Source organism: Camelina sativa, chromosome 11, assembly GCF_030686135.1.
Source record: "Camelina sativa cultivar CO46 ecotype springtype chromosome 11, ASM3068613v1".
Classification (NCBI taxonomy): Eukaryota; Viridiplantae; Streptophyta; class Magnoliopsida; order Brassicales; family Brassicaceae; genus Camelina; species Camelina sativa.
In genome coordinates this window covers 31,967,606-31,988,027 of record NC_141890.1, presented here as the reverse complement: position 1 = coordinate 31,988,027, position 20,422 = coordinate 31,967,606, and the positions used below count along the sequence as shown (strand labels likewise).

At 36.7% G+C, this 20,422-nt stretch overlaps 1 protein-coding gene and 2 pseudogenes across 6 annotated transcripts; 2 read left to right on the top strand and 1 right to left on the bottom strand.

Moving 5' to 3' along the window:
- On the bottom strand, positions 1 to 4,026 carry LOC147934688 (uncharacterized; annotated as a pseudogene).
- Positions 4,027 to 10,437: 6,411 nt separating this feature from the next.
- Positions 10,438 to 13,230, top strand: LOC147934687 (uncharacterized protein At4g02000-like; annotated as a pseudogene).
- Positions 13,231 to 13,453: 223 nt separating this feature from the next.
- On the top strand, positions 13,454 to 20,340 carry LOC104724617 (protein transport protein SEC16A homolog). 6 transcript variants are annotated; one of them, XM_010443146.3, is made up of 13 exons: positions 13,454 to 15,558; positions 15,751 to 16,071; positions 16,167 to 16,295; positions 16,380 to 16,502; positions 16,586 to 16,756; positions 17,069 to 17,203; positions 17,281 to 17,415; positions 17,578 to 17,705; positions 17,789 to 17,897; positions 18,179 to 18,499; positions 18,708 to 18,851; positions 18,932 to 19,230; positions 19,561 to 20,340. In XM_010443146.3, exons 1-13 carry the CDS (start codon positions 13,933 to 13,935, stop codon positions 20,045 to 20,047), a joined length of 4,128 nt encoding a protein of 1,375 aa, XP_010441448.2. In that variant the 5' UTR covers positions 13,454 to 13,932; the 3' UTR covers positions 20,048 to 20,340. The 6 variants fall into 6 exon arrangements, 2 of the variants coding, with proteins under 2 accessions (XP_010441448.2, XP_010441451.2); XR_002034197.2 differs by having other exon boundaries at positions 13,484 to 15,558; positions 18,179 to 18,482; XM_010443149.3 differs by having other exon boundaries at positions 13,484 to 15,558; positions 18,714 to 18,851.
- Positions 20,341 to 20,422: the final 82 nt, after the last annotated feature.

Here is a 20,422-nt window from a genome sequence, read left to right as displayed (position 1 = left end):
TTAATTATCTTCTCTTAAACAATCAGAAGTTTCATAATCCAATAGGTCATCCTTCTCATGGTCGAAATCACCTTCACCATCGAGATGAACCAGGTTAGCTTCTGGATTCTTTTTCAAATTCTCTTGATAGAGATCAACAAGGTGCTTAGGAGTTCTGCATGTCTTTACCCAATGGTTCTCCATACCACATATATGGCAAGTGAACTTAGTCTTATGTTGCGGTTTAAATTGTCCGCGGCCTCTACCCCGACCCCGGCCGAAGCCGAATCGGTTTCCACGGCCTTGACCACCAAAATTGTGTCCTTGATAGGTCTCACGACCAGGACCACCACGTGCACCTCTCTCACGGCCACGACCATACTTGTCCCTATGGACATAGTTAGACTCTTTAGTCTTCTTTGGCTCTTTAGGCTCGTTGGGATTTTTCTTTGCCATATCAACCTTGTGAGCTTCCGGTAATGGTGCTGTACCCGGCGGTCTCAATGCACTATTCATCATCAATAGCTCATTGTTCTGCTCAGCAAGTATCAAACAAGAGATAAGGTCTGCATAAGTCTTAAACCCCTTTTCACGATACTGTTGTTGAAGCAGTATGTTGTTGGAGTGAAAGGTAGAGAATGTCTTCTCTAGCAGATCCTTCTCAGTAACCTCTGTACCACATAACCTTAGGATTGAGACTATCTTAAATAGCTCTGAGTTATACTCATCCACGAATTTCTAGTCATGGATCCTTAGGTTTTTCCAATCAAATTGAGCCTTTGGTAGGAGCACCGTCTTTTGGTGTCCATATCTGCCTTTCAGCTCTGTCCAAAGGTCAAGAGGATCTTCAACTGTGAGGTACTGGTTCTTGAGACTCTCAGCAAGGTGATGGCGTATATGCATAATTGCCTTATACTTATCCTTTTCTGCACACTCAACCTCATCCTCAATGCATTCGCATAAATCTTTTGATTTCAGATGGATCTTAGTATCCAAAGCCCATTGCAAGTAATTGTCTCCAGAAGCATTAAGGGCAGCATAGGAGAGGTTGTTCAGCTTTGCCATCTGCACAATACAGAACGAACATCCGATCATTAGCATGCGGTATTTGAGACCGTACCATGTAACAATTTAAGGCCATGCGGTATTTGAGACCGAACCATGCCAATCACTTAAAGGTCATGTTGTATTTGAGACCGAACCATGCCAAACACTTAAAGGTCATGCGGTATTTGAGACCGAACCATGCCATGCTTTTATACTCAAATTTTCGTGGCTTATCATGCATGAAACAATAATCCTAGACAACAAATATAATCTAGCATGCAATGTTTTCCTTTTACTAAATTTTCTTTTTCTTAAATTTTCCATTTTACTAATCACAAAGTTTTTAGGAAATATTTTCTAGGATTTTAGGATAATTACTATAATTAATTTGGAAGTTATCCTAATCTTTTGTTTTGATTTTTCATGCAAAATATAGAACAATATCGATTCTAACAACCTAGAACAAACATATTAATTTTCTCTCTAATTAATTTTCTCTCTAGCATGCAATGTTTTCCTTTTACTAAATTTCCTTTTTCTTAAATTTTCCATTTTACTAATCACAAAGTTTTTAGGAAATATTTTCTAGGATTTTAGGATAATTACTATAATTAATTTGGAAGTTATCCTAATCTTTTGTTTTGATTTTTCATGCAAAATATAGAACAATTTCGATTCTAACAACCTAGAACAAACATATTAATTTTCTCTCTAATTCGATTTTAGGTTTCTAGGTTCAATGCTTTCATGCAATCAATCAATCAATAACAACCAGATTTCAATCATGATATAATTTGTTCAATTCGCAAGTAATCTAGCAACCCTAAACCTCACACAATCCGATTTTAGTATTATAAGGTTCTTATAGATTTAAGTCAGGTTCGATGTGTATATGTCTGATGGTTTTCGAATTATTTACCTTCCACCGATTTGGGGTTGACTGGATATGAACCGAGAGCTAAAGACTTCGGTTTTACTTCTCTTGATCACGAACCTTGGAAAATATCAGCACACGAACCGATCACGAACAGGGATTTACCTCGAACCTCGAACGAGTTATGAATAAAAGCTTGATCACGAACTGAACCGGACCACGAACGAAGATTGATCACGAACTGGTCACGAGCAGGAAACGATCACCGAACAGAACTCACCCCCGACAGAAACGGAACACGAATAAAGAGAGAAGGCGACAGCGGCGGTTTAGGGGTTTAGGGTTTTATCTCAGTTGGACTTTAGAACAAGTCGTGCTGATAACGTGTTGTAAACTAGAGAAATCGAAGGAGATTTTCTCTTGTCTTATTTCTTATTAAGTGTTCGATAATCATACATATATATAGTGAAGGACAAACCCTTATCACCTTAGGAAACACTAAACCGACTAAGTACAAAAGAGATGGCCAATGGGCCTTATTGTCTTGGACATACATGGGCCGTGTATGGACCATGTATGGACCGGTTATAGAAGATCAACTCTAAGTGTTTTACAACAATTACTATATTTTTGGTGTATTTTTCAGAGACCAAGTGTGGAATATATACTTTTAAAACTTGAAAAAAAAACAATATAAATATATAAGAGAGAACTGAGAAGAGAGACGTGTATCTAACTGCATCAAAGACGAAGGAAGAAAAACTGGATATTTAATTTGGATGTTTTATCTTGTAAGAATGGCTGGTCAGAGAAATTGACCTTTGTGCCGTATGTCTTAAGGTTGCACTCATGTCATGCCAGAGGAGAGGCATAAAGATCTCCTTGGAAGAACTGTCGAAAAGGAATGGAGTCTTGGTTGGTGGTGATGATGTAAGCCAAACTCAGAGTGAATAGAAGCGTAGATTCAAAATGTACGTGAGACTTTGGAAATAGAGGGCTGTCAGCTGTGAAAGAAGAAGCAAAAGAAAATAACGTGAGATCATGTAAAGGAGATGCAGAGACAAAAAAAATGAATCGAACACCCAATTTACCTTGGATGTGAATATATTATTGTCACAGGAAAAATAAACATCCCATAGCCAACGATTGGTTTGTGGATTTGTTCTGATTTTTTAACCATAGAAACTGGTTTTGGTTTTTATAAAATAATACTGTAATATATATATATATATAGTAAAAGAAAGAAAAGTAGTTATTGTGTGGAGATGTAGACGATCATGGAGGTATGGGAAAGCAGTTAGAAAAATTACTTGAGATTTTTTCGTCAAACAAATAATTTGTTTTTTTCTTTTTTTCTTTTTAAAGTAAAGTTTTTTTTCTTCGATCATTTGTTGTTTTACATATATTTTTAAAAGATAATTTAGTTTTGCTGATATGTCAATTTTTTATTAGTAGAGTGACTTGTGTTTTATAGGATAAAGGATATATAATTTTAAGATAATATTTCTTTGTTATATCTATTTGCGATTTTACGTGAGATTTTAGTCCAAATTTTTATCAATAAGAATCATTGAATATGATAATAATTTGAATATTAAAAGATAAATCTATATAAATGTCGTACTTATTTTACTAATCTATATATAACATATATTGTTTAGTGTCGCAATAATATTGTCGACAATTTTCTGAACTTTTATCTTTAAAAGAGTTTATTCCATATTCATATTCCATAAAAACATAATTTTAAAAGTTCTAACGTCAATGTCGATCGTTGACCTAATTATAGAGATCATTTAAACATATCGATATCCTACATTAAATGTGAATATACAAAGTGTCAAAATGCATCATCTGCCATAATAGAATTTCAGACTACAATGAGGTTGTCAAAATGCATCATCTGCCATAATAGAATTTCAGACTAAGTCAAGAATGCTTAAATGATGAATCATTTAAACCCTACAATGAATATCTATTCACTAATCCAAGATACATATTTTTCTAAAATCTCATATGTTATTTGCATATGTTAATTTTGTGATGCAACCCCAACTTCGTCTTCTCAAAAAAATATAGTGTACTTTAAATATGTTGTTTTTATCAATGTTTTGGGTTAAAAGCATTTGATAATATATATATATATATATAGATATATATATATATTTGTTATATATGTTTTATATCATGTTATAAAATTGTAGCTCCAGTTGATAATATACTTTATGAGATATGTTATACAAATCACATGCCACTTTTTGTAACGGTTTGCATATCATTTTTCTATATTTCCTGACCATTGATTTTGTTTCTTTAGATAGATTATTTTTTCAAAATTCTTTTTATAGTTTTCCCAAAAAAAAGTTTTTCCCTTACAATGTATTTGTTTTAGATCAAAACTTTTAAGTTAAGTTAAGTTAAGTAATTAATCTTTTCTTTGTTATAAGTAAAATTTAATAATAAATCTTTATGGTATATGTTTCTTAGAAACTAATGTTTCACTTCAATTTTATTTTCATGTTTAGATTTTTATAACTTATTTTTTTTGCTCTACCATTCATTAAAATCTTACTTACATTCTAAAACTCATTAACCCATTCTAAATTTTGGAATATAATCATTTTTTGGTTATAATTTTAATAATAACATTATTACTAAAACAAATTTATAGTATTATTTTTACTATTTTAAAATTTTCATTTAATTTACTTAATTCATTTTTAGATAGTTATTATTTTTATTATTTACTAAATAATTATATTATTGTTTATACTATTTTAAAATTTCATTAATTTTAGTTAATTCATTTTTATTTATTTTTTACTATTATTAATTATAATTAATAAATATCAATGAATTAATATTAAAAATAGTATTTTTTTATGAAAAAAAAATGATTAAGTAGATGTTGATGTGGAGGAAGGAGAAGTGGGCAAAGTTAACTTTATATATATAGATATATGTAAAAAGTGGAACGACTTTCTATTTCCCCCTCAGAACTATCATATCGTACTAGATTCACCTTGATCTTTGACCTCGATCTATATCTCCTACGAATTTAGGTACTCCACTTATTTTTACCCGAATCCATACTTCTATTGCTATTTCCCCTTCGGAATATCAGATATCATCTATTGCTCCACAAATCTCGTTTATACAGTTTGCTATTGGTTTACTATTTCATTAACCAACTAATGAACTCATTTAACCGGATTTTACCAAAATTTAACCCAATTACAAAACTAAACCAAGAAAACTTGAAAACCAAAAATTCCCAAATTGATTTTTCTTCTCTCTTCTTCTCATTTTCTTCTTTTCATTAGAAGTAGGCCTTGATTGGTGAACACAATTAAAGTTGTACCACTTGTACAGCTTTGATTTTTTATCAATCACAAAAGCGTTACTAAAAACTTTATTAAAAACTTTACTCTCAGCTTTTTGGTACAACTTTCATGTATAGCTCTTTCCTACAGCTTTGCACTATTTCGTAACAGCTTACAGCTTTTCTGTACAGCTTTGGGTACGTTACCAATCAGACCCGTAGAATTCAAAACCATAAGACAGATAATCAATTACATAAACTTAGATAATTACACATGAAAATTTGACCAAAGGTTGATATTATATATTTTCATGTTCTAAGCAAAATCAGAGAAGTCAAATTGCAACAAGAAGACCATAAACTTCAGATATGGTCACGACTCATGAGGAAGAACACAGTCTCACATGTTATCTACTCTGTTTTGTTTTGAAATTGATTATAAAATCAACAAAATAGAGAACGTGAAGGAGGAGCCAAATGGTTTCGCCGCCGACGGCGTCCTCCGCTGTCGTTGTTGTTTCCCATATGAAATGATGAATCTTGGCATTAAACCCAGATCAAAAAGACTAAATTTTTAGGTGACCCATATGATCAAATCTCAAAAAAATTCTAATTTTGCGGATGGATCGGGAGATCTGGGCATTCTTGTTGTTATTGAGTGAAATGAAAAGAATTAAAAAGCAAAAGCAAAACAAGAGAGAATAATTTATGATTTGGGTTTAGGGAAAGAGAGAGATAAGAGAATAATTTAGGGACGTGAAAGTGGGTAATGATGATGATAATGGGGTCCGACCCGTCGGGGTTGGCCAAGAAGCTCCACTCATGAACATAAATCTTTGTGATCTTCTTTGATTCGTTTGCAGAGAGATCTTTTTTCTTTTGGACAAAGCAGAGAGATCAATATGCAGTTATGCACTCGTGTTTGTGTTTGCAAATTCAAAAGCTCCTTCATGGATAATCCAATGCATTTTATTTTTGAAACAATTTAATGTTTTTAATATGAAAACTGTTAATGATTTGTTCTGGTTAGAGTTTTAACAAAACAAATTTGGGAATTTGGATTTCAAGTGAAGGACATGATGGGTTGGGTTGTATATATTATTCAGATTATAAATTGGATTTATACCGATTTATATCGGGTTTAGTTCCAAAACCGTTTAAACCCAGATTAGTGGAGAAATAGCAATAGAATTATGGATTCAGGTAGAAATAGGTAGAGTACTTAAGTTCTAGGAGATATAGATCAAGGTCAAAGATCGAAGTGAATCTGGTACGACATGATAGTTCTGAAGGAAAAATATGACAGTCGTTCCTTAAAAAGTTAGTGAACTTAGATTTGCTACAATATGTTTTAAGATAATAACCCTTTAATTTAATGTGAAATTACTCAATTTTTACATCATTTAAAAGTTATCTTTTCTTTTTAACGTCTTTAGATAAATTTAAAATAATTTACCTAATGTTTTTTTTTGGTAAGTAATAATTTACCTAATTTTTGAATAAACTAACATGAGGTTTTCTTTTTATTTTTTTTTGGAGATTAAACAAACAGGAAGATAATAATGAGGAAAAATTATCTTTTAAATTTTAATAATGAGGAGTATATTATTATTGTTAGCGTGGAGATGCTTTAATTAGATTTTTTATACATCATCATTTATGGAATACAATCTCAATCTATATCATTTTCTCTGTTCTATTTATTAAGAGGGTTTTTTCAATCAACATTATTGATTTTTATACTCTGTAATTTATTTTGGTAAAACGTTACGAAAAGGTAATTTTCATGTGTTTTTCTTCTATATGATCACGTGCATACGCACAGATTTTAAAATGTTGAAATCATTATGGTATATTCTAAATTTATGTGTTCATGAATCTTAAAATATCTTTGAAGGAGACAATCGCTCGTTTCCTGATCTGGTATGGTATCTCTTTCGATCCTCTCTTCTTTGGACTGCGGGTTTTTCAACTAGGATGTGTTGTTGGTGCTAGTATGGTTTCAAGTTGCAAAGAGAAGTTTGTGGTTTGTGTCTTCTCTCAAACTTGCGTTCTCTGTTGGTTGGAACTCTTTCCTTAGTTCTTCTGCTCTGTTAGGTCTCCTAGCTAGTCAGTGTTTGCGCTATATGTTAGGTTTCGTTCTTTCTGCTTGTCAACCGGATGGTATTTTGTTGCTAGCCATCTACTAGCTCTCTTCGGCGACTCTTTTGAGTTGTGGTTTTGGGTTTTAGGCATATTAGTGGAATCGTCTTTCAGCTGTTCTCTTGCGAGGAGGTCACCAGTCTTGGTTCTGTAGATGGTTAAGGCTGGGTCGACGAGGGTCTGCGTGTAAGAGCTGTTAGTCCTCTTTGGCTTGTCTCAGGTCGAATCTCAAGGTTTCTTCTTTGTCACTAGTTTGGCTCGTCTTCTTCTGACTGGTTTTGTGTGGCTGGATGGTTGTGGCTTCTGTTTCTCTGATGTCGTTCGAACTTGCTTTCTTTCCTGCCGGTGCTGATGATGGTTTGTCGACGGTGTGCTATTATGTTTATGGCACTTCCGGGCTTATTGGTACTCTCTGGCGTTTACAGGTTCTATGGGAAAGCTTGTGAGTTTCTTTCTGGTTCAGTAGGGCAATTTTAGTTCTCTGGTTTTTGTTACTGCCTTAGTGAGTTGTTTTCTAAGTTGTTAGTCTTTGCTTTTTAGCTTCCGGAAGTGTGTAACTTGCCGGCTTATGTCTCTGGAAGTGTTTAACTTGGCAGCTTATGCTTCCTTTGTTTGGGCTTAGTTTAGGTGATTTCTATGTTTTCACCTTTTTTGTATTCAACAGATTGAATCTCTTCATTTATAATATAAATCCAAATGACAAAAAAAAAAGAATTTTAAAATATCTTTACATGATACATCTAATCGAAATTTAATTTAAAAAACTGATTGTATGGTTTTAAACTACTTTTCATGGCTGGCCCAGGAAAAAAAATTATAACAACCTCACATTCATAATATGTTTTCTTTTTTTTTTTTCTTACAAAAAAAGATCATGTAGTTAAGTTGTTTTGTATAACCATTTAAAAAGAAATTGTATAAAAGTTTCCCTCTTTTGGGCTTAGAAAACTCTCTGTATACTAGAGTCTCTTATCCACCCTCGAAAATATCTTTGTCAGAAAAGCATCCTTATCTTCTTAGATTTTCACCTGTTTACACCCTTATTTTGTTTAATTTGGGTTTGTAATCCTATACTTCGCTGTTTCATCAAGATCTTCACAGATTTCTTCAGTCTTTGAGCCTGTGCTACATCGTCCTCTCTTTCCCTCAATCCTTTAGCAAGACTCCAGTTATGTCTTCCTCAATCGATAACATGATTAAAGCTATGTCGCTGGAAGAAGCCGATGAACCATTCCAATTGCCGGATCTGCCACAGTTTTCTTCAAGGGATACAAACTCTATGAGTTTAATGGGTAGAATTCTCAACCCAGACTGTCAAAACGTTTCAGATATCGTTCTGGATATGTCAAGGAAATGGTTAATCTACGATCGTGTGAGAGGAGTGGATCTTTCAAAAGATAAATTCCAATTCATCTTCAAGTATGAACAAGACCTAGAAAAGATTCTCAAATTGGGAGTGCACACGTATAATCAATGGTCACTAGTCATTGATCGATGGGTAGAAAAGCCTCCGCCTGAATATCTCCAATTTCTTCCAATCTGGGTTCAAATTCGCAACAGACCGGTCAATCATCACACGTCGGAAGCGATCAAGGTATTTGCTGAATTTGCAGGACCAGTTTTACAAGTTGATTATGATCCATCAATCTCTCAGAATAGGGATTTCGTTAGAGTTGAGATTCTTTTTGATGTTACGAAATCACTTCGAAGATCCAAAGTGATAGGGCTTCCTTCTGGTGAAGTTGTTACAATCCTATATGACTACGAAAGGATTCAAAAGCGATGCTATTTTTGCCAGCGTCTTACGCATGAACGAGAAAAGTGTCCTTTGTTTCTTCAGAAGCTTAAAGAATTTAAAGGGAAAGAGTCACGGAACTTAGTTCATGATAGATCCACAGTCCTCGCTTCCTTTAACTCTCCGTCTCTGATTATTCAAGCTGTCCCAGACCTAGCTACTCCAATCGGGAAGGTTATCTCTCCGGATATTCCCATGATGAACGAAGAACCAACTGATATACAATTTGGAACTCAGTGTCAAACTAATACTGGAACAAAGGTTCTGATCTATCCAGAGGTTCATTCTTCTCCCTCTACAAAGACTATACCAGAACCAGAAAACCTATATGAAGTTAGTCTGGAATCATCATACGTATATGATATCCTAAACTTTGAAGCGAGTACGTCTGGAACAACAAAGGCAAGGCCTCACTCCAAGAAGAAATCCTTCAAGCCAGCAAGAAACAAAAGAGGTACTCCTATTCCCTATCCTGCAAATAATTCTGAGTTATCCTTAGATTCAGAAATAAATTTGTTAGGAAAAAGGAAAGGTTTAGTAGAGGAAGCTAAATTTAATAAAGTAGCTAAGATCACAAATCAAAAGATGGTCCCCTTTGAGGGACTGTCTTCGATCTAATGAGCCTACTGAGCTGGAATTGTCAAAGTTTGGAGCGGCCTCAAGACTTGACAATTCCTCGTCTCAAGGAACTGCGTAAAGAACATTTCCCTGAGATTTTGTTTCTAATGGAGACTATGAATAATAGTAATGTATTGGTAGATATACAGGAATGGTTAGGTTATGATAGGGTGTTTACTATAAATCCAATAGGAAAGAGTGGAGGTTTGGCTTTATTTTGGAAAAGTAGTGTGGATATCACTTTTCATATTGTGGATAAGCATCTCCTAGACTTCCATGTTCAGTTTGGTTCAGTAGATTTTTTTGTCACGTTTGTATATGGTGATCCTTTGTTTACTTCAAGACCATTAGTTTGGGATAAACTCATGAGTATAGCTATCACAAGGAAAGACAGCTGGTGTATGATGGGAGGCTTTAACGAAATTCTGCACAATGGTGAGAAACTAGGAGGTCCCAGAAGAAACGAATCTTCCTTTCTACCTTTTGCGGAGATGCTTAGAACTTGTGATATGAATGAATTGCCTTCTTATGGTAATGGCTTTACTTGGAGAGGCAGGAGAAACAATTTGTGGATCCAAAGTAAATTAGATAGATGTTTTGGAAATACAAAATGGTTTCATTTATTTCCATCTTCTAATCAGAAATTCTTAGATAAAAGAGGTTCAGATCATAGGCCAGTTTTAATCAAGCTTCTATCTTCCAACAGTCCTTACAGAGGAAATTTTTGTTTTGATAAAAGACTTTTAAATAAACATTTGGTTAAAGAAGCTATTTCTTCGGCTTGGCTCAACAACTACTCTTCTCCTTTCTCATCAGTTTCAGATAAGATCAGACGATGTAGGAAAGCTTTAAGCAACTGGAAAAAAGAGAATCGACTCAACTCTTTGGAAAAGATAACTCAGATTCAAATTGCTTTAGAACAGGAACAATCTTCTTCTTTTCCTTCCTTTTCTCAAGTCCATGATCTTAAGCATAAGTTGGTTGTAGCCTATAGGGAAGAAGAGACTTATTGGAGTCAACAAAGCCGAGAAAAATGGTTACAGGAAGGAGACTGTAACATTAAATTTTTCCACGCTTTTGTCCAGGCAAATAGATCAAGAAACAGAATCGAAGCTCTGGTGGATGGCTCTGGAAACACTCAAAAGTCGAAAGCTTCTAAAGGAGAAGTAGCTACCACTTACTTCAAGGAACTATTAACATCTTCTAATCCTGGGAACTTTGATTGGTTATTTCATGATTTTCAGCCTAAAGTTTACAATCAGATGAATGAAAGTCTGATAAGCAATGTGACTAGTGGAGAGATCAAAAAAGCGGTTTTCTCAATAAACCCTACTAAGGCTCCGGGCGCTGATGGTATGACAGGTCTTTTTTCAAAAATACTGGGATATCATAGACCCTTAGGTTACAGAGGAAGTTCAGAATTTTTTTAATACTGGTTCCTTTCTTTCAGAATGGAATTACACTCAGCTCTGTCTCATTCCTAAAGTTAGAAATTCTAATCTAATGTCAGATCTCAGACCAATTAGCTTATGCTCAGTCCTTTACAAGATTATTTCCAAGGTATTAGCTTCAAGGCTGCAACCTCTTCTTCCTGGAATAGTTTCCCAACTCAGTCTGCCTTCGTTTCCAAACGATTAATTTCAGACAATATTTCAATTGCTCATGGTACATGCTCTAAGAGCCACAGATCAGCCCATACATGAGTGTTCTGACCGTTTCCAATCATCCTTTTGAGCCCTCTAATGATTTATGATTCCAGTTTCGGTCTCTGGTTTTCAGAGTTGACTTGGACATAATTATTTTTTATCTTTAAGATTAATTACTCTGAAGAGGTTTGGAAGACGTTTTTTTTGTCTTTTCTAAGATTTCCTTAAGGAAGTTGACTTACTCTGGATCCCTTACTTATCCTATTATCTAATTATCTCGATACTTTCATTCCTTTTGTTTCTACTGCAGTAGATATTTTTCCTACGACGTGTGGTTAGGATAATATTGCAGTAATCTTAAGTTTTTTTTCCTCTTCTTTCCTCCTTTTCAACCCTCTCTTCCTCTTATAAATAACCTTTTCTAGAGCTTTCAAACCTCAACGCTTTCCTCCTTAGAGAAGCTAAATGGAGAAAGATCTTTGGGATGAGATTCAATACTTAGCTTTAGGGAGAGATGATCCAGAACTTTTAATTCCAAGCTCAGACTATGAAGATGTTCTAGCCAGAAACAGGTTAAGTTTGATTGCTCGACCACTTAATCCGACGGATCAGAATTTGCTTGAAGTGGCGGATAATCTACCTACAGCTTGTGGGCTCGCATCTTCGGTTCATGGCAGAGTGCTTGATGATCGTTTTATCCAGTTTCGCTTCCAGTCTGAAAGAGACTTGACATCAGTATTACGCCGGGAACCCTGGAGCTTCAATAAATGATTCGTAGCTTTGCAACGATGTGATGACTTACCAAGACTGGACTTCTTAACGTCCTTAGACTTTTGGGTTCAAATCAGAGGTATCCCTATATCTTATGTTTCTGCTAAGACTGTTCGCAGAATAGCTAGATCCTTAGGGGAGATCGTTCACATGGACTTTGAAGACTCTGTTACCAATCAGGTTTCATTCATCAGGGTCAAAATCAGAGTCTCTATAACGGATCGTTTCAGGTTCTTCAGGAGAGCGAGATTTCAATCAGGGGATCGCGTCATGTTGGGCTTCCAGTATGAGAGGATGGAAAAAATCTGTACCAACTGTTGCAGAATTATGCACCCCGTTTCCAGATGTCCTTTTGAACCTATAAATCCGAATCATTTCAACCACCAAGATAATTAGGTTCAACAAAGGATAAATGATGGACAAGAGGAATCAGACTCGGCTCCCATATCACAACAATCAAGCCCTGTTGCTCAAGTTCCAGTTATGCCTCAGGAGAACCAGGATTTTCGTCCTAAGAAGAGATCAGGTCCTTACTTTGCCTTAGCCTTTCCTCATTTTGAACTTTCGGGCAAAGATGAGTCTATAGGGTCAAATCTCGTTGGTGGTTCTCCTACCAAGTTACAGTCTAAGTTTGAAGTGGGAGAATGTTCAAAAAGGAGATGGGATGTTAATCCAAACAAGGAACTCCCCTTGAAGAAACGATCAGGTTTACCGGACCAAGACAAGGACCTAATCATCAACCTCCTAACCCTCGCTAAAGCTTCTGCTATGTTCTGTCAAGCTTCTCTTTTTGATGTGAATAGTTCCTTCAGTTTAGGCATGATAGCCTATGGTCTAACGAAATTTAGCTTGCAGTGTGAAGTTGGATGACAATTAGCAGGACATGCCCCCTCTCTTTTTGGCTCTGAAATTAACAGTCATCTCAGCTACTGTAATTTTTTGGAAATGTTAAGTTAATCCTAGTTCTGATAGTTCTATACTCTGTTTTATGTTCAAATTATACTGTATCATGTAATACTCTTATATATCTTGTAATATATTTGGTGGACCGATAGCTTGAGATAGTTCCTCTCGGCTTTTAATAAAATCTTCCCCTTGTGTAAAAAAAAAAAAAGTTAAGTTGTTTTGTTTGATGTATATTTGCTGCTTAATTTTGATTAAATTGAATACTTGTTTAAAATTCCATGTGTCAAGACATAATTGGTCAAGGGATATGTGATTTATATTATAAAGGATAAGTGATCCGGTCAATACTATATGTCTATATTACTCAATACTCACTAGTCAATAGTCATTAACGTTACCAAAATAAAATAAAAAGGATTTTTTTTTTTTTTTTTTTTTTGACGTCATAAAAATGGATTCATTATGGGCTCATCAATACATAATCGTCCCAATGACGAATTATTAATATAAAAGGGTAATTTCGGAAAAGAGAATCCCAAAACAAGTCAAAGAGTCTCTCTTTCTCTCTCAATCGATCTCGAAGATTTCACCGACTAATCAAATCGGAGTTTCAATCGGAGTTTAGATCCGGGAAATCACCGACGTTTCCTTGCTAGATTTGGATCGTTCTATGCCACTCTCTACTCTATTTGATCTTTGATCTTCTATAAATTTTTTTAACTTTCGTTTTGGATTCTCGGGAGAAAGCTTGCAGATCCATCCATCTCTTTCTGTGATTTTTGTGGGGTTTTAGGGTTAGGGTTTTTAATTTCAATTCCGGTTGTCAAATTTGATGGCTTCGACTGCTGATTTCTTGATGGAGGATCAAACGGACGAGGATTTCTTCGATAAACTTGTTGATGATTCCTATACTCCCACCGCTTCTTCCTCTGCTAAGGAGCTAAAATTCGACGACGGCAGTGACTCTGATGATGCCAAAGCTTTTGCGAATCTCTCTGTTGCTGACGATTTTGTGGGTGATGGAGATGTCGCGTTGAACGAAGCGGTTTTGGGGAACCATGTTGTTGCAAACGAGGGTACGAGTGGCTCGGTGGGAAAAGACGAGCCTTCTTCATCTATTGCCGCCGCGGAAGCTGTTCAACTTGTCAGCAGCGATGCCAATAAGTTAAGGGAGGATGATGTGGTGAGATCGGAGGTTGATGATATCCCACTATCTGAAACAGCAAAAGAAAGTAATTTAGTCGACGGATCTGGGAGTCCTGGGGTTAAGGAGGTTGATTGGGGTTCGTTTTGTGCGGATTCATCTGCCAACGACGGTCGTGGGTTTGGTTCTTACTCTGATTTCTTCACTGAGTTGGATGGACCTGCAGGAGATTTACAGGGAAAGGCGGAGGTAGCTGTGGCCACTGGGGGAAATTTAGTATCTAATGATACAAACAACACAAGTGTTGGTTTGGATCATTCGGCAGGGTTTGAGCAACATCAGGGTCAAGTGCACCACGGTTCTGCAAGCGGGCAGTATGTAGGTGACAGTCAATCTTGGGAAAATCTCTATCCTGGATGGACTTATGATGCAAGCACTGCCCAATGGTATCAAGTTGATGGTCATGATGTAAGCGCTAATTCACAGGAGAGTTATATAAACTCAACAGTTGCTGCTGATAACTCGGATGTTGCTTATCTGAAACAGAGTACAGCATCTACAGTGGCTGGCACTACTGAGAGTGTGTCTACTTGGAACCAGGTTTCACAAGTGGGCAGTGGATATCCAGAACACATGGTATTTGACGCCCAGTATCCTGGATGGTACTATGATACAATTGCTCAAGAGTGGCGGTCTCTGGACAGCTACAACCAGGCTTCTCAAACATCCGTAACTGGTGAAGCTCATGATCAGCATGTTCAGAATGGTCATGCTCTTACAGCTATGTATCACAGTAATAGCGAGAGTAGTATGTATAATTTTAATGATAAAAACCAGACATTCAAAGCGCAAGAGTTTCCTATTCAGAGCCAACAAGGAAGTTGGGACCAATCTTACCATGCCAACAACCAGCAGGCTACAAACACTTGGCAATCAATAAATGCAGGTGAACAAGAGTCGGCTGTAATTTCTGATTCATTATCAAGCTTCGGAGGAAACCAGCAATTAGAACCTGCGGCGGAACAGTTTAAGCCAAATGTGATTGGAACTCAGAGCTTCATCCCTCAGCATATGAATGTGGCTAGTGTCACGCAGAATGGACCATTGAGTTTCTCAAACCATTCCTTTAGTAGACAGCAATCTGTAGGTGATGCTCAACAATCTTTTCAGACCAATCAGCTTTTCTCCCCAAGCGCAGGAAGATCATCTGATGGGCGTCCACCACATGCACTTGTTAATTTTGGGTTTGGTGGGAAGCTCATTGTAATGAAGGATAATAATGGCCCTCTGCAGAATTCATCATTTCGAAGTCAGGTTAGTCCTTATGTGTGGATTATCTTTAGTTTATTTTACACCTTGGGAAGTCTATGCCAACTACTGTAGAGCTGTTACTTTTTTTGGGTGCCTATTATTAACATGCATGAAATATATTGTCCAATTGTAACCTCAATAAAGTGAAATTTAATTCTGGTTTAACTGCTGATCTTATTCTATTTGAATTCAAAGGGAACTGGGGGAAGCACCGTCTCTGTCTTAAACTTGGCAGAAGTTATTTCAGGGAGTGTCTCTTATTCAAGTCCCGGGGAAGACTCTTTGAGCTACTTCCGTTGTCTGCATCAACAATCTTTTCCAGGTCCTTTGGTAGGAGGAAATGTTGGAAGCAAAGAGTTGCATAAGTGGATTGATGAGAGACTACTAAATTGTGAATCTTCCAACATGAATTTTTCAAGAGGGAAACTCTTAAAGATGCTTCTTTCTTTGCTCAAAATATCTTGTCAGCATTATGGGAAACTCCGATCTCCTTTTGGCACTGATGCATCGCAAAAGGTGAGCAATTCATGAGATGTCTTGTCAATTATTTTCTTAAAGGAAACATTTGTATAGGTTGCAACTTCCTCATCTTGGTATTTACACTGAAACAGGAGACGGATACTGCAGAAGCAGCAGTCGCCAAACTTTTTGCATTCGCCAAGAAAGATGGCATCCAAAATGGCGGTTATATTCCTTTTAGCCAATGCTTGCAGCATTTACCACCCGAATCACAAATGGAAGTAAGTATTTGACATTAAATCCCATATGCTCTTTCGAAGAATTTTTGTTTTTTCCTGATTAACTCATGTGGAAGATTTTCCCAGGTAACTGCTTCAGATGTTCAGAATCTTCTGGCTTCTGGTAGAAAAATGGAGGCTCTACAATGTGCACAAGAAGGCCATTTATGGGGACCAGCACTTGTTATCGCGGCACAACTTGGGGATCAGGTCCCTTTCCCTTGGTTTCTATAGATCTAGACATATCACTCTCGTTGATGTTTTACTGACATGGTTAATGTCTTTTATTGCAGTTCTATGTAGACACTGTGAAACAAATGGCCCTACGCCATCTGATACCAGGGTCACCTTTACGAACATTGTGCTTGCTGGTTGCTGGACAACCAGAAGAAGTGTTTTCAACTGGAAGTACAAGCGATATCCATTTTCCTGGTTCTGTAAATGTGCCTCAACAAAAACCACAGGTAATACATTAACCATCTATTTCCCCCTGTCAGACAATGTGATAGATTATAGAGAGAAAAAATAAACTTGAAATGTGCCTCAACAACAACCACAGGTAATACATTAACCATCTATTTCTCCCCTGTCAGACAATGCGATAGGTTATAGAGAGAAAAAATAAACTTAAAATGCAATGACAGAAAACGTAGGGTAGAGACAGTTCTCCATCACAGGGATCTAGTTCACTCTTTGATTTTAAAAGACATATTTTCTTCGGCAGCTCTGCCACAGGGAGCTTTTTAATAATGTCTCTTTGTTTCCTTGAAATTCAGTTTGGAAGTAGTAGCATGCAGTGCATGCTTGACAATTGGGAAGAGAATTTGGGTATAATAACTGCTAACAGAACCACAGGTGATGAGCTTGTGATTACTAATCTTGGAGATAACATATGGAAAGAACGGGGAGAGGTGGTTCTCTGCCTTGTTGTATTGTTTTACTTTATGGAAGACTTTATAATGACATTTAGATTACTGTTATGAATCAGATAATTGCGGCGCATATTTGCTATTTAATCGCGGATATGGACTTTGATCCATACTCAGAAAGCGCCAGAATCTGCCTTGTTGGGGCGGACCATTGGAAATGTCCTCGAACATATGCAAGTCCCGAGGCTATACAGGTGATTTTTTTAACACTGTGGATTTTAGTTATCAGAATACTAGACGGAAGATTCTATTTTGAGAATATCATGAATAGAAACTCTGACGAAATTCATGGAGTACACTATTCTTTTTCTTGTTTGATATTGTCTTGATTCGTCGATTGATCTGTACATGGGCAGAGAACAGAGTTATATGAATACTCCAAGACGCTGGGAAACTCTCAGTATATCCTGTCGTCGTTTCAACCATATAAAATCATATATGCCCATATGCTGGCTGAAGTTGGTAAACTTTCGGCTGCACAAAAGTAAGAAGATTCACTTTCCATCATCTACTCCTTAGTTAGACTGTATACGGCTTCTTGATGTCGTTCATCTGTGGCTGTTACAGGTATTGTCAAGCAGTATTAAAATGCCTCAAGACTGGTCGATCATCTGAAGGAGAAATGTTGAAACAGTTTGTTCTATCTCTTGAAGAGAGAATCCGTATCCATCAACAGGTAGAACTTACAAAACTTCTGGTTCCAATAGAATTACATAAAACAGTTGATTTTTCCGGTGTCTTTTACATCTGTTAGCTGCCTTTTCCTTTAAATGGAAATGTGCAAGTTGCCAGAAAAAGAAATTGCAATTGTGAATAAGAATTACGTCTGTGAGGTGTACTTCGATTAAAGATGTAAAAAAAGAAATTTAAACTTTATGGATATCCATACAACTGGGAATAATGTGAAGCTTTTTTTTTTTTTTAATGATCCAACCTAATTAGACATTTCTATTTCAGGGCGGGTATGCTGTGAATTTGGCCCCAGCAAAACTTGTTGGAAAACTCATGGGCTTTATTGATAGTGCAGCAAATCGTGTTGTTGGGGGCATGCCACCACCTGCACCACATTCAACAACTGGAAACCTACAGATAAATGAGTATCAACATCAACAGCAGGAAGCGGCTAAGTTACCATATAGTCAATCGGCTAATACAATGTCATCATTGATACCACCTGCTTCAATTGAACCCGTACATGAGTGGGGTGTGAACGGGAGGACAATGGCAGCACATTCTAGAAGTGTATCAGAGCCAGATTTTGGTAGGACGCCAATACAGGTCTATATCACTAGAAAACCATTTCTTTTTCTTCTTTTTTATCAGCAACAGGTGTCCTCATCATGCAATTACCCTATTACCGTGCCGCCTCCCCACCTCGGATAATTCTCTGGATCGAGTAGTCCTAAGGAGGCTTTCCAACTTTACCAACCAAATTGGGTTTAGAAAACCATTGCTTATTGCTGAAATATTTACCTTTTTCTGATAGGATCAGGCTAACTCCGCAAAAGACAAAGCTGCTGATAAGGTGACACAGGTGAAATCAACTCGGACTTTCCCAAGTTCTCGGTTTAGCTTTGATGTCATAGTGAAGAACACTGTAGGGAAGTTCTTCTCTCGGCCATCTAAAGAGGTGCACCTTGCTAGATATTAAGATCGTGATGTATCTTCTTGAACTTATTCTAATCTTTGTGAATCATGCTTTGGGTGAAGGCAAAACTGGGTGAGGAGAATCAGTTCTACTATGATGATAACCTAAAGACATGGGTGCAAAGAGGAGTGGAACCGCCAGCTGAGGAAGCTGCACTACCTCCTCCTCCAACGTTAGGCGCATCACGAAGCAACTCATTGGGCTATGAAAACAAATCTGACATGAAGGACGAGATGTCTCCTACTGGTGGGAGCTGGAGTAGTGGCAGCCCAACTCCGTCGGAAAGTTCGTCTGGAGCCCCACCAGTCTTACAGACCTCGAACCAATTCTCAGCTCGTAGGCGTATGGGTGGGCGTGCAAGGTAAGCAGCCGTTTGAGATAATTCAGATATTAATCTGTGAAGACTATCCTGGATCCTAAATCCTAAATCATGAGCATAAGTGTAGTGTCAGATTAGAATAGCATTAAGGAGAGAATATAAGTGACCATTAATTTATTAGAGCTTTGCGTGTGAGATGGGCATATTTTTCTTGATTGCAGTAACCAGTTGTGCAGCTAAATAATTAGTTATGATTTGTCTGATAGATTACTAAAGAGAAATGCTGGTGAATCAAATGTTCCTTTGTTAGTATTTTACTGTAGATGAGGTGCATGCTTAGAACTGATAATTTAACTCTTATTCTCGGGGCAGATACGTTGACACCTACAATCAAGGCCGTGGAAACTCGTCGAGCATGTTTCAGTCACCTCCCGTACAATCTGCTAAACCACCAATTCCTGCAAAAACAAAATTCTTCGTCCCAGCAGCACCTGCATCGTTTGCAAACGACCAGGTAATGGAATCAGTTAGTGCTGAAACAAGACAGGAGAACTCAGCAGATGAAGCAGTAGTAGGCTCTGCAGGCGCTCCACCCCCAAGCCAGTCGTCATTCCAGTCCCCTACACCATCTCCGATGACAATGCAGAGATTTCCAAGTCTAGACAACATGAGAAGAAGTGGATCAGGAATAAGCCTAGATGGTGATCTTCCTCCTGCAGGTTCAAGAAGAACAGCTTCATGGAGCGGAAGCGTCAACACCTCGTTTATGTCTCCAACGAGTGCATCAACATATAAACCAAGCCCGCTCAATAGTAGCAGTAGCAGTTTAGGAGAGGAGCTTCAGGAAGTGGAACTGTAAGTTGAAAAATCTGTAATATCAACAAAAAAAAAAACAAAAAAAAAGTTTTGCTCACTGACACTGTCACAGGTAGATCCGATGAACCAATCAAATGTTAATCCATGAGTTACCCAAAATATATGGAACACTTACTCTGCTTCTGTCAATGATAGGGGGGCAATATGTAGTATGCAGTTTGTATCATTTGCTTTTTTTTTTTTTTTCTAAATATAAAATTCATTAATTTCTTTTGTTAACAGACTTCAGAAGTTGCACAATAATATATATATTCATTAATATTTCTCTTTGTTAAATTCGATTTTCATCAATCCCAAATTTTTGTTTACCCTTAAAATTTTTTAAAAAAACAAATAAGCAAAAAAACATTGTGTCCGA